General features: G+C 68.2%; 2 protein-coding genes across 3 annotated transcripts; both read left to right on the top strand.

Moving 5' to 3' along the window:
* Positions 1 to 135: 135 nt before the first annotated feature.
* On the top strand, positions 136 to 9,054 carry ITGA7 (integrin subunit alpha 7; the record flags this gene model as incomplete). The annotated part of the gene is made up of 25 exons (XM_080635332.1): positions 136 to 299; positions 1,305 to 1,432; positions 1,511 to 1,590; positions 1,671 to 1,920; positions 2,410 to 2,541; positions 3,741 to 3,948; positions 4,022 to 4,215; positions 4,309 to 4,397; positions 4,478 to 4,605; positions 4,823 to 4,918; positions 4,994 to 5,055; positions 5,148 to 5,317; positions 5,593 to 5,763; positions 5,956 to 6,068; positions 6,150 to 6,345; positions 6,435 to 6,518; positions 6,607 to 6,686; positions 6,766 to 6,843; positions 6,942 to 7,044; positions 7,126 to 7,302; positions 7,391 to 7,474; positions 7,691 to 7,804; positions 7,922 to 8,020; positions 8,093 to 8,218; positions 8,845 to 9,054. The coding sequence occupies 25 exons, from the start codon at positions 136 to 138 to the stop codon at positions 9,022 to 9,024; spliced, it is 3,306 nt and encodes a 1,101-aa protein (XP_080491458.1). The 3' UTR covers positions 9,025 to 9,054.
* Positions 9,055 to 9,241: 187 nt separating this feature from the next.
* On the top strand, positions 9,242 to 12,175 carry MCRS1 (microspherule protein 1). 2 transcript variants are annotated; one of them, XM_080635478.1, is made up of 13 exons: positions 9,246 to 9,868; positions 9,949 to 10,078; positions 10,174 to 10,332; positions 10,406 to 10,515; positions 10,588 to 10,696; positions 10,775 to 10,913; positions 11,000 to 11,075; positions 11,147 to 11,175; positions 11,294 to 11,386; positions 11,464 to 11,546; positions 11,624 to 11,711; positions 11,786 to 11,913; positions 11,990 to 12,175. In XM_080635478.1, the coding sequence occupies exons 1-13, from the start codon at positions 9,759 to 9,761 to the stop codon at positions 12,074 to 12,076; spliced, it is 1,341 nt and encodes a 446-aa protein (XP_080491604.1). In that variant the 5' UTR covers positions 9,246 to 9,758; the 3' UTR covers positions 12,077 to 12,175. The 2 variants fall into 2 exon arrangements, with proteins under 2 accessions (XP_080491603.1, XP_080491604.1); XM_080635477.1 differs by having other exon boundaries at positions 9,242 to 9,868; positions 10,588 to 10,913.
* Positions 12,176 to 12,341: the final 166 nt, after the last annotated feature.

Here is a 12,341-nt window from a genome sequence, read left to right on the forward strand (position 1 = left end):
TGACCGCAGCCCCGCGGGCGGGGCAGGGGCGGGGGGGGGGCCGGGCCGTTGTTCCCGGTATCCCCGGACTCCTGCCGGGGCCGGAGCGGTGGGAGCGCAGCGGGCGGGGCCGGCGCTCCCGGTGCTGCCGGGGCCATGGTGGGCGCTGCCCGGCTCTGGGCGCTCTGGCTGTGGCTGCTGCCCACCGCCGCCTTCAACCTGGACACGGGCAGCGCCGTGCTCAAGGACGGTGCCAGCGGCAGCTTCTTCGGCTTCGCCGTGGCGCTGCACCGGCAGCTGAGCCCCGAACCCGCGGGTTGGTGAGTGCGGGGAGACCGGACACTCGGAACGGGGCTGGGGACAGCGCGGGTCCCGTCTGCCCCGTGTCCCCCCTCACTGGGGTCTGTGTCCTGCCCTTCATTGGGGTCCGTGTCCTCCTCCTTCGGGTCCGTGCCCCCCCATTGGGGTCCGTGTCCCTTCCCATCGGATCCGCGTCCCCTCTGCTCACCGGAGAGGGAACCGGCTCCTGCCCCACGTGGATTTTGGGACACTGAGATTCACCCCCGAGGGGACGGGGACGGGCACCGGGGGGGTTTTGGGGGGAGATTTGGGGGGCCCAAAGCATCGAGCACAGGGAACCCCCCCAGGCTGGGGCTGGGCTCCCCCCGGGCGGTGCCGCCGCCTCCACCGTGCCACTGAGCTGCCGAACGCCCACACCGCGTGCCAGCGCGGGCACCGGCGGCGCCGGGACCCCTCACCCCGGCTCCCATAGACCCCGGTGCCGGCGTCCCACTGGGGCTGGCACCGGCAGCGCTGGCACCGGTGCCCAGCGCGGTGGTGCCACGGCCCCGCCAGCTCCCTCCATGTTTGGGCATGTTGCGGCCGGGTTATTTTGAGTGAATTCCAGGTTATTTTTACCGGCCCCGGGCCCAAGGCCACTGTCTGCCCCCCCCCGGTGAGGGTGTGGGGCTGGGGGGGCCACCGAGGCCGCCATGGCCACTGCTGAGCCTCCGGCGCAGCTGCAGCGAGCCCCAGCCCTTGGAGTTCCCAACCTATGGCACCAAAGGACAGGGAATGGCAGGGTTTGGGGCTGCGTCACCCACACGTGCACTGAGGCTGGGCAATGGGGGCTGCAGCTGCTGCGGGAGGGTTTGGCACTGGCTGGGCACCGGCACGGCATGAAATCAGTGCGGGGGCACTGGGACAGCTGCAGGAGACATGGTGCCCCATACGCACACACAGAGTGATGTCCCAGGCCCCCCATACACATACACTGATAGAGACCCACACACACACTCCCACTGATGGGGTTCCCCCCGTCCCAGGCTGCTGGTGGGGGCCCCGCAGGCACCAGCACTGCCCAGCCAAGGTGCCAACCGCACTGGGGGGCTCTTTGCCTGCCCCCTGACCCTGGAGCCCTCCGACTGCTGGCGGGTGCCCATTGATGATGGAGGTGAGTGGATGCCCCCTCCTTTGCCCCGCAACTCCACAGTGGGGTCGGTGTGGGGCTGACGCTGCCCGTCCCTACCAGTGGACCTGGAGCGGGAGAGCAAAGAGAACCAGTGGCTGGGGGTGAGCGTGTCGAGCCAGGGCGCCGGCGGCAAGATCGTGGTGAGTGGTGAGACCCTCCCCAAGCCCCACTGATGCCATTGACCCCCCCTGTCCCCACTGATGCCCCTGTCCCCCTGCAGACCTGCGCGCACCGGTACGAGGCACGGCACCGCGTGCGGCAGCCGCTGGAGACACGGGACGTGCTCGGCCGCTGCTTTGTGCTGGGCCAGGACCTGCGGGATGAGCCTGAGGGCGGTGACTGGAGCTTCTGCCGCGGGCGGCCGCAGGGCCACGAGCAGTTCGGGTCCTGCCAGCAGGGCCTGGCCGCGGCCTTCAGCCCTGACCGCCTCTACCTGCTGCTGGGAGCGCCTGGCACCTACAACTGGAAGGGTGAGAGTGGGGAGAACGTGGGGGGGAGCAGGGGGGAGCGTGGCCTGGGCGGGGGGATGTGTGTAGGGGAGGGTTAGCTGGGGGTGAGTGTGAACATGTGTGTGTGAACACAAGTGTGAGTACATGTGGATGTGAGCATGCGTGTGTGTGAACACGCTACAGGTGTGAGCACATTGAATGCATGCCATGGGCATGAGCACATGTGTGTTCATGCTGGGTGTGAACACGTGTGTGTATGAGCATGTGGCTGCACACATGCTGTGGATGTGAGCACGTGTGTGTGTGCAAGTGTGTGCATCCTCCGTGTGAGCACACGTGGGTGTGTGTGTGCTACAGCTGGGTGCAAGCACACGTGTACGTGTGCATGCCACACGAGTGTGCACGTGTGTGAGCTGTGTGTGCCTCTGTCCGGGGGGGCTGTGCCCGCTGCCCCCTGGCACGCACAGAAGGGGGGTCCCCTGGTGCTGCCCCCCCGCGTTGGGCTCGCAGGGACCCTGCGCGTGGAGCTGCTGCCCCAGAGCCCCCCGGACCCGCTGCGCTTTGACGACGGCCCCTACGAGGCGGGGGGCGAGAAGGAGCAGGACCCCACGCTCATCCCTGTGCCCGCCAACAGTTACCTGGGTAGGGACGGGTGGGGCGCGGGCGCGGCACCGGGGACCGCCCCCCCCGGCCCCGGCCCGGCCCCGCCGCCGCCCACCCCGGCCCCGGTGACCGCGTGTCCCCGCGGCCCGTGCAGGGCTGCTCTTCGCGACCGGCGTCGGCGGCTCCGAGCCCGACCAAGTGGTCTACAGGAGCGCGGCGCCCGGCGAGACCGTGCCCGGCGCGGCCGCGGACCTGCCCCACAATAGCTACGTGGGTTCGTAACGCCCGTGTGCCCCCCCCCCCCCCGAGCCCGTGTGCTCCGGAGTGTGTCCCCCCCGTGTGTCCCCGTGTCTGTGGAAGGGAGAGGAGTGGAGCCGTCGGCGGGGCTGGCAGCACTCGTGGGCTCACACATGGCACCGTACAGATGTGTCCCATACAGATGTGTGTCCCCATACACACTAAGACATGTTTCTGTGCATGTATCTCCATACAGCCATGTCTACCTGCATGTGTCTCCATGCACGTGTCCCCCCCATGCATACATATAGACATGTCCCTACACACACATGTCCCCATGCACCCACACACGTGCACCGAGCCCCTCCTCATGCACGCTCACATCCAGCACCCCCCCCGCATGTTTGTGTGTGTCCCCTTTTGCACACCCCTGGCATGCTCAGTCATGCACACGTGTGGCTGCCCCCCTGCATGCTCCCCCCCCACTGTGTGTCCCACAGGGGTCCCGTGTTCCTGTTCTGTGTCTATTGTGGTGCCAGGGCTGGTGGGGCCCCACCAGGCTGGGGGGGTGTCAGAGCCTGGTGTGATTCCCCCCCTCCAGCACCCACCATCTCCCGCATGCCCCCCCCCCAGGTGTCTCTGCATGGGGAGGGTGCACAGAGCCAGTGGGGGGGACGTGGGGGGCTCTGTGGGGGGGCCGAGCACGGCAACTGCTGCATGTGGGGCAGAGGCTTCCAGCCTCACACTGGGGGGGGTGGGGTGTCTGCTGCTCTCCCGGGGCTGACACATGGATCCAGCCCCAAATATTCCATCCTGTCACCCAAAATCTTCCCTCCTGGCAATTGGGGTCCTGCCCCCCCCAGCACAGAGAAGGGAAACTGAGGCACGGGCAGAGCCCCCCCATTCCCACCCAACGGACCCCAGGGCAGGAGGCGGCAGCGGTGGCGGGGGGGGGGGGGGGCAGGGGCCGGCACCGACACCGTGTCCGTTCCCCCCCGCAGGGTTCTCGGTGGCGTCGGGCGCGGGGCTGACGCGGCGGCGGGAGCTGAGCTTCGTCACCGGCGCCCCCCGCGCCAACCACACCGGAGCCGTCGTCATCCTGCGCCGCGACAGCGCCAACCGGCTGGTGCCCGAGGCCGTGGTGCCGGGGCAGCAGCTCAGCTCCGCCTTCGGGCACAGCGTGGCCGTGCTGGACCTCAACAGCGACGGGTGAGGGGGGGACCTCGGACCCGCACTCGGCCCCTCAGCACCCCCAATGGTGACAGAGCCGCTGGCCCCGCAGGTGGCTGGACCTGGTGGTGGGGGCCCCCCACTTCTTCGAGCGCCAGAAGGAGATCGGGGGCGCCGCCTACGTCTACATCAACCCCGCGGGGCGCTGGGACGCCGCCACCCCCCTGCGCCTCGATGGCACCCGCGGCTCCATGTTCGGCATCGCCCTCAGCGCCGCCGGGGACCTCAACCACGACGGCTTCGAGGGTGCGGACCTGGCCGGGCCCTGCCGAGGGGCGCATCCCATAGAGGGGTGTCCCCCCCACACCTCGTCCCATTTCCTGCCCTTGCCCCTCCCAGACCTGGCCGTGGGAGCCCCCTTCGACGGCGCCGGCAAAGTCTACATCTACCACGGCAGCAGCCTGGGCATCGTTGTCACACCGGCGCAGGTGTGTGTGTGGGGTGCTGGCCCGGGGGGAGGCATTGCTCATCGTTTGCCCCCCCAGTATCACCACGGGCCCTGTCGCAGGTGCTGGATGGGGAGGCCGTGGGGGTGACGACGTTCGGGTACTCGCTCTCAGGGGGGCTGGACGTGGATGGGAATCTCTACCCCGACCTGCTTGTGGGGTCCCTCTCAGACACGGTGGTGCTGTACAGGTCGGTGCCCCCTCAAGGGTGTCCCATCCCGAAACCCCCCTCCCTGAGACCCCTGTTCAGAGCACCACATCCCTGAGCATCCCCCATCACCTCATCCTCCATCCTGGGCTCCCCTTAACCCCCACACAAGCCTTCCCTGGCCCGGGGGGATCCCGGTGCAGGGCTTGGGGTGCCCGAGGGGGGGTCCCATCCTGACCGCACCGTTTCTCCCCGGCAGAGCCCGCCCCGTCGTCCACGTCTCCCGCAATGTGACCCTGGACCCCCCCAACATCGACCTGGAGCAGAGCAACTGCCGGCACCAGGAGGGCGTCTGGTGGGTGCCCCCGATCCCCCCCCTTACCCCTCTGTACCCCCTCCGTGGCCCCCGGCTCACTCGCTGCCCCCCCAGCGTGGACGTCGGCGCCTGCTTCAGCTACACAGCCAGTCCCGGCAGCTTCGGCCCCCGCCTCGGTGAGCGCCGGGGGGACCAGCCCCTGTGCCCGCCGCCGTCCCCAGGCAGGAGCAGGACCCGCCTGGCACTGCGGCCGTCCCTGTGCCCGCAGCGCTGCAGTACGTCCTGGACGCGGACGCGGAGCGGCGGCGCCTCGGTCACGCTCCCCGCGGCGCCTTCCTGAGCCGGCGCAGCTCGGACCCCGAGCACCAGTTCTCCGGCACCGTGGAGCTGCCGCGGCAGCAGGCGCGGGTCTGCATCACCGCCACCTTTCAGCTCCAGGTGGGGCTCAGCTCATCCCCTTCCGCATCCCCATCCTCATCTGCATCCCCATCCCTGTTCCACATCCCCGTCTCCATCCCATTTGCATCCCTATTCCATCATCATCCCTATCCCCACCTCCATCTTCATAGAATCATTTCGGTTGGAAATTACCTTTAAGACTGTTGAGTCCAACTATAAACCTCATCTTTGTTTCCAATGTTCCCATCCATATTCCCATGCCAACCCCACCCTATCCTGTCCCTCCACGGCTGCCTTCACCCTCATTCCCGCAGGACAACATCCGTGACAAGCTGCGCCCCATCACCATGACCCTGGCTTATGGCATCCGTGGAGATGGGGCCATGTGGCAGCGCCAGGATTCAGTGCGGCGCCGCCGGGGCTCAGTCCTGCCACCACTGTCACCTGTGCTAAGCCCACAGCAGCCCAACAGCCACCGCACTGAGGTGGGCATGGGCCACATCCATCCTTCCCGCTCCGTGGGTCCCATTGCCTGGAGCATCCCTGTCCCTGCTCCGTGGGTCCCATTGCCTGGAGCATCCCTGTCCCTGCTCCGTGGGTCCCATTGCCTGGAGCATCCCTGTCCCTGCTCCGTGGGTCCCATTGCCTGGAGCATCCCTGTGCCCCCATGTCCCCAGGTTCACTTCCTGAAGCAGGGCTGCGGGGACGACAAGATCTGCCAGAGCAACCTCCAGCTCCACTTCCAGTTCTGCGCCCGCCTCGGGGACGCTGAGTTCCTGCCACTGCCGCGGTGAGGGGGGGACACGGTGGGTGCTCACCCCATGGGGCGCCGGGGACACCCCAGGGGGGTCTCACGGTGGCACTGCTGCAGGGGGGACGATGGCGCCGCCATCCTCGCCATCAGCGACCAGAAGGACGTGGCCCTGGAGATCCACGTCACCAACGAGCCCTCGGAGCCGGCAGAGCCGCAGCGGGATGGGGACGACGCGCACGAGGCGCTGCTCAGCGCCTCCTTCCCCCCTGAGCTGCCCTACTCTGCCCTGCGCCACGATGAGGGGCGCCCCGCGGTGCGCATGGGGGTGCCGTGGGGGGGGTCGCTATGGGGTGCTGGGAGGGTCGCTATGGGGGGCGGAGGGGCTCAGCTCTCTATCCCCAGGAGAAGCCGGTGCTCTGTCTCGCCAACCAGAACGGCTCCCGCGTGGAATGTGAGCTGGGGAACCCCCTGCGGCGAGGGGCCGAGGTGGGTGCAGCCCCCCCTGAGACCCCACTCCTGCTCCCCCCGTCCTGCCCCTCCGATCCTGCCCCTCTCACCCCTCCTCTGGCCCCAGGTCCGGTTCTTCCTCATCCTCAGCACCTCAGGCATCACGCTCCAGACCACAGACCTGGCGGTGGAGCTGGTGCTCTCCACGTGAGCCGTAGCCATGGGCACATCACGGGGGGGGATTTGGGGTGATGACCCCCCCATAAACCCCCATTGCTCCCCACAGCATCAGCGAGCAGCCGGGGCTGGTGCCAGTGGTGGCTCGTGCACGCGTGGTCATCGAGCTGCCACTCTCAGTGACGGGGTGAGAGCAGGTGGGGACCCTCCATTGTCCCCATAGCACGGATGTGGGCCCTGGAACCACCCCCGGCCCTGCCCTGGCCCCCTCCCTTGTCCCCATAGCGTGGCGGCGCCACCGCGGCTCTTCTTTGGCGGCACCGTGCTGGGGGAGAGCGCCGTGAAGCACGAGAGCCAAGTGGGCAGCGCCGTGCGCTTCGAGGTGACGGTGAGTGCCCGTCCAGGGGAGCCCCACCGCCCGCCCTGCACTCACTGACGGGGCAGCGCCGTTGACTCCCTCACTCCCCAGGTCTCCAACCGGGGCCAGTCGCTGAAGACGCTGGGCTCAGCCTTCCTGACGCTGCTCTGGCCCCACGAGCTCCCCAACGGGAAGTGGCTCCTGTACCCGCTGCACATGGAGCTGGTGGTGGCCCCAGGGCAGACGCTGCCCTGCAGCCCCGCTGCCAACCCCCTGCGCCTGGCGCTGGTATGGCTGTGGCCGCGGGGACGCGCCGGTGCCTGCCCGGCTCCTGCTGCTCCCAACCCATTCCCGACCTTATCCCCCCCTCCTGCAGGAGCCGCAGGGGCAGCCAGAGCAGCCCACGCCAGGGGCCTGGTGGGTGCCGGCACCCGCCGAGAGGAGGAGGAATGTCACATTGGTGAGGGGGGGAACCCTGACCGCTTATGGGGGGAACCCGGTTATGGGGTGCCCCTATTCATGGGGTGCACTTATTCTTGGGGTACCCCTGCTTGTGGGGTGCCCCTGCTTGTGGCATGTCCCCGCTTATGGGGTTCAGCCACTCATGGGGTAACCCTGGCCTGAGGTGCCTCTTTTCATGGGGTGCCCCCTTGCTGGTGTCTGACCCCCTCCACAGGACTGTGCCCAGGGCACCGCGCGCTGCCGCCCATTCCGCTGCCCATTGCCCAGCTTTGAGCGCGCAGCCGTGCTGAGCGCCCGCGGTCGCCTCTGGAACGGCACCTTCCTGGAGGTGGGAGCCGTGGAACGGGGATGGGGACAGGGATGGGGACAGGGATGGGGATGGGGACGGGGATGGGGACAGGGATGGGGACGGGGATGGGGCCGGTGCTCACCCCCTGCCCCGCAGGAGTTCCTGGCTGTCACCTCGGTGGAGCTCATCGTCCGCGCCAGCGTCTCGGTGACCTCCTCCATCAAGAACCTGGTGCTGAGGGATGCGTCGGTGCAGGTCCAGCCCCGCCACACCCGGACCCCCCCCAGTACCCGCCTCCCGTCCCGCTGACCCCTGTCCCCTCCACAGATCCCCGTCAGCATCTACCTGGACCCCAGCGCGGCGGTGGCGGGCGGCGTGCCCTGGTGGGTGATCCTGCTGGCGGTGCTGGCCGGCGTCCTCCTCCTGGCGCTGCTCGTGGCTGGGCTCTGGAAGGTGAGCGGTGGGGATGGGGTCAGGCAGCAAGAGGTGGCCCCTGTCCCAGGTGTGGGGTCCCCTGCGGGTGCTGTGCCATGCAGGGCCACACAGTGCTGGGCCACACAGTGCTGTGCCATGCAGTGCTGTGCCATGCAGTGTTGTGCCATGCAGTGCTGTGCCACACAGTGCTGTGCCATGCAGTGTTGTGCCATGCAGTGCTGTGCCACGCAGGGCCATGCAGTGCTGTGCCATGCAGGGCCATGCAGTGCTGTGCCATGCAGGGCCACACAGTGCTGTGCCATGCAGTGTTGTGCCATGCAGTGCTGTGCCACGCAGTGCTGTGCCACACAGTGCTGTGCCATGCTGTGCTGTGCCACGCTGTGCGCTGCTGTGCCACTCCTGCCATGCTATGACATGTTTTGCCACCACAGCAATGCCATACCAGCTGTGTCATGCCACCCCATGCTATGCCATGCCACCTCGCCACCCCATGCCATTCCCTGCCATTCCATCCCATCCCCCGACACAGGGCACGTTGTGGCTCTGTGGCACGCGCGTGCGCATCGTGTGCGCGCACACGTGGTCTGTGTGCGGGTGCGCGGGGCTGGGCGCAGCCGGGGCGGCGCTGACGCCGCTCGCCGCAGGTCGGGTTCTTCCGCCGGGCGCGGGCGCTGCCGCCGGCGCTGCCGCAGCACCACGCGGTGAAGATCCCGCGGGAGCAGCGGCCGCAGTTCCGCGAGGAGAAGACGGGAACGATCCAGCGCAAGGAGTGGGCAGCGCTGAGCGACGGCGGCGACGGGCGCGTCACCCCCAGCTCCGCGTGACCCCGGGACCTGGGACCCGCCGGGGGGTGGAGCTGCGGCGGCGGCGGCACCGGGACGGGGCCATGGCCCCGCAGCGCTGCTCGGCCCAATAAAGGAGCGGCCCCGCCATGGGGGCACCAACGACGGCGTCGACCATGAGGAGCGTGGCGAAGGGGGGCGGGAAGCCGCCATGGTGGGTGTGGCGAAAGGGGTGGGAGCCGCCGTGATGGGTGTAGGCAAGGGGGAGCCGCCATGATGGGAGCGGCCGTTTCGGTGTGTGGCTGCGCTGCCGCCGCCGGGCCGGGCTCTGTGTGCCGGGACAACGAAGCGCGTCCACGCCCCGCTTCCTGGCCCGGTCCCGGCTCCGATCCCGGCTCGACCTCCCGGTAATAGCGGTGCAGAACGGAGGTGACCCCGTCGTGCCCTTAGTCAAGATGGCGGCGCCCTGACCTGAGGCGCGCAGCGGCCGCGCTTTGAGGATGGCACCGCCCAGCGCGGCTTCAACGCGACTGACGTGACGTCACCTTCCGGCGGGTACCCGGAGCGGCGCCATTGATGGCGGCGGAGGTGGCGGTGGCCGCAGCGCGTTCCCGGTGCCCGCTCCCGGCGATGGTGAGACCGGGCCCGGCCGCGTTCCCGCTGTGAGCCCTGGGACCGGGCCCGTCTTCGGTGTGAGCTCGGGGGGCACCGGGCCCGTTCCCGGTGTGAGCTCCGGGGCGGGGCCCGCCCTCACTTCTGTGCCCCCCCCTGCACTGATGGCGTCGGGCGCCACGAGCCGCTCCGAGGACGAGGAGTCTCTGGCGGGACTGAAGCGGGGCCCGGCCGCGGCCTCGGGCGCCGTCCCCAAGCGCCGGAGCTCGTCTCGGTACGGCTGGGCTGGGGCTGGGGCTGGGGCGGGCTCCGCCGCTCCGAGCCGCCTCCATTCTCCTTTCTCCTTCCGGCCAGGTTCATCAAGAGGAAGAAGTTCGACGATGAGCTGGTGGAGAGCAGCCTGGCCAAGCCCAGCCGCGCCAAGGGCGGCGCCGAGCCCGGGCGCTGCTCGGGCAGCGAGCCCTCCTCCAGCGAGAAGAAGAAGGTGCGGGCATGGCGAGGACCACAGGGGGCGCCGGTGGGACCCGAGGAGGGTGCGGAGCGCGCAGAGCACCAACCCCCGCTGTCCCCCCCCTCCAGGTCTCCAAGGCGGTACCGGCGCCCGTCGCGCCCAGCCCGGTGCCCGCCCCCGGCCTGGCCAAGCGGCTCAAGAAGAGCAAGCAGCCGGTGCCCGTCACCAAGGACCTGGGCCGCTGGAAGCCTGCCGATGACCTCCTGCTCATCAACGCGGTGCTGCAGGTGCTGGGGGCTCCGGTTGTGGGGGGGGGGGGTCCCCCAAACTATCCCCTCCCTCACCCGGCGGCTCCCGCAGACCAACGACCTGAGCGCCGTGCACCTGGGGGTGAAGTTCAGCTGCCGCTTCACGCTGCGCGAGGTGCAGGAGCGCTGGTACGCGCTGCTCTACGACCCCGTCATCTCCAAGTGAGCGCAGGGCCAGGGTGGGGGGCAGAGCTGGGGGCTGGTGGGGGCTATAACAGTGTCCTTGCCCCCCAGGCTGGCCTGCCAGGCCATGCGGCAGCTGCACCCCGAGGCCATCGCCGCCATCCAGAGCAAGGTCCTGTTCAGCAAAGCGGAGGAGCTGCTGCTCAGCAGAGTGGGATCGGTGAGAGGCAATGGGAGCTGGAGGGGGGGGTGCAGTGGAGGTCCCCCGTGCTATGTGACCCCTTTGGCTCCCCTCCAGGGCAGCCAGCCCTCGCTGGATACCTTCCAGGATCTGCTGCACAAGCACCCGGATGTGTTCTACCCCTCGCGCACGGCCAAGGCGCTGCAGCTGCATTGGCAGCTCATGAAGCAGTATTACTTGCTGGAAGATCAGACCGGTGAGCGTGGGGGGGTCCTGTGTGCACCCCTGACACCCACAGACCTCCTCGCACCCCTCAATTTTCCCCTCTCCTGTTCCTTCCAGTGCAGCCGTTGCCCAAAGGGGATCAAGTGCTTAACTTCTCGGATGCTGAGGACATGGTGGATGACAGCAAATTGAAGTAAGGGGATGGGGGAGGCTTTGGGGGGGACACAGAGGGGACCTCATCCTCATCCCACCTCTGCTCCATAGAGATGTGCGGGACGAGGTGCTGGAGCACGGTGAGTCTGACCCACTCCATCCAACAGCCTGACCCTGTGCGGGGAGGTCCCCTCCTCGAACCATGGGGAGTGTCCCATAGGAGCCCCCCTGCCCAGCTCCTATCTCCCCCTGGCCCAGAGTTGACCGTGGCCGACAGGCGGCAAAAGCGTGAGATCCGGCAGCTGGAGCAGGAGCTGCACAAGTGGCAAGTGCTGGTGGACAGCATCACAGGTAAGGGAGGGGGAGTCTGGTTGTGCCCCCCCTGGCCGCATGTGCCCCCCCCATATTCCTGTTGTTGCCCCCCCTAGGGATGAGCTCCCCGGACTTTGACAGCCAGACCCTGGCCGTGCTGCGGGGCCGCATGGTTCGGTACCTGATGCGCTCCCGGGAGGTGAGTCCCCCTCCTCCAACAGAGCCCCCCCACCCCATGGACCTCCCCCCAACATCCGCTTTTGCCTTGCCCCCCAGATCACCTTGGGCAGAGCTACCAAGGACAACCAGATTGATGTGGACCTGGCTCTGGAGGGGCCAGCTTGGAAGATCTCCCGCAAGCAGGGTGGGTTTTGGGGGTCTGGGGCAGGGGGGGATGTGCCCCCCCATTTTCTCACCCCTTTCCCCCCCTCTCTTCAGGTGTCATTAAGCTGAAAAACAACGGGGACTTCTTCATCGCCAACGAGGGCCGGCGCCCCATCTACGTCGATGGGCGCCCTGTGCTGAGCGGTAGCAAGTGGAAGCTCAACAACAACTCCGTGGTGGAGGTGAGCCCCAAGGCCATGGGGGGGTCCTGGGTGGGGGGAGTCCCAATGCTCATTCTCTCTTCTGTCCCCCCACCAGATAGCCAGCCTCCGCTTCGTCTTCCTCATCAACCAGGACCTCATCGCCCTCATCAAGGCAGAAGCAGCCAAGCTGGCCCAGCAGTGATTGGGGGGGCTGCTCAGGCTGCCCCCCGCGGGGCTCTGCTCCCCTCGTGGCCTCATGGATGGGGGTGGCACTTCTCAATAAAGCTCCTCAATGGATTCCAGGGCCCAGAGCTGCGGTTCATGGGTTTAATCTCTTCAAATTAAGACATTTGGAGTTCAAGAGAAGGAAAGAAAAGTAGGGGGGGTGGTAAAGCTGCGGACCCCCCCAGCACCCCTAAGAACCTCCCCAGGCTCCTTGGGCCACCGCAATGCGGCTTTAGGCACCC

This window comes from Psittacula echo, assembly GCF_963264785.1.
Source record: "Psittacula echo genome assembly, chromosome: 27".
NCBI classification, from domain to species: Eukaryota; Metazoa; Chordata; class Aves; order Psittaciformes; family Psittacidae; genus Psittacula; species Psittacula echo.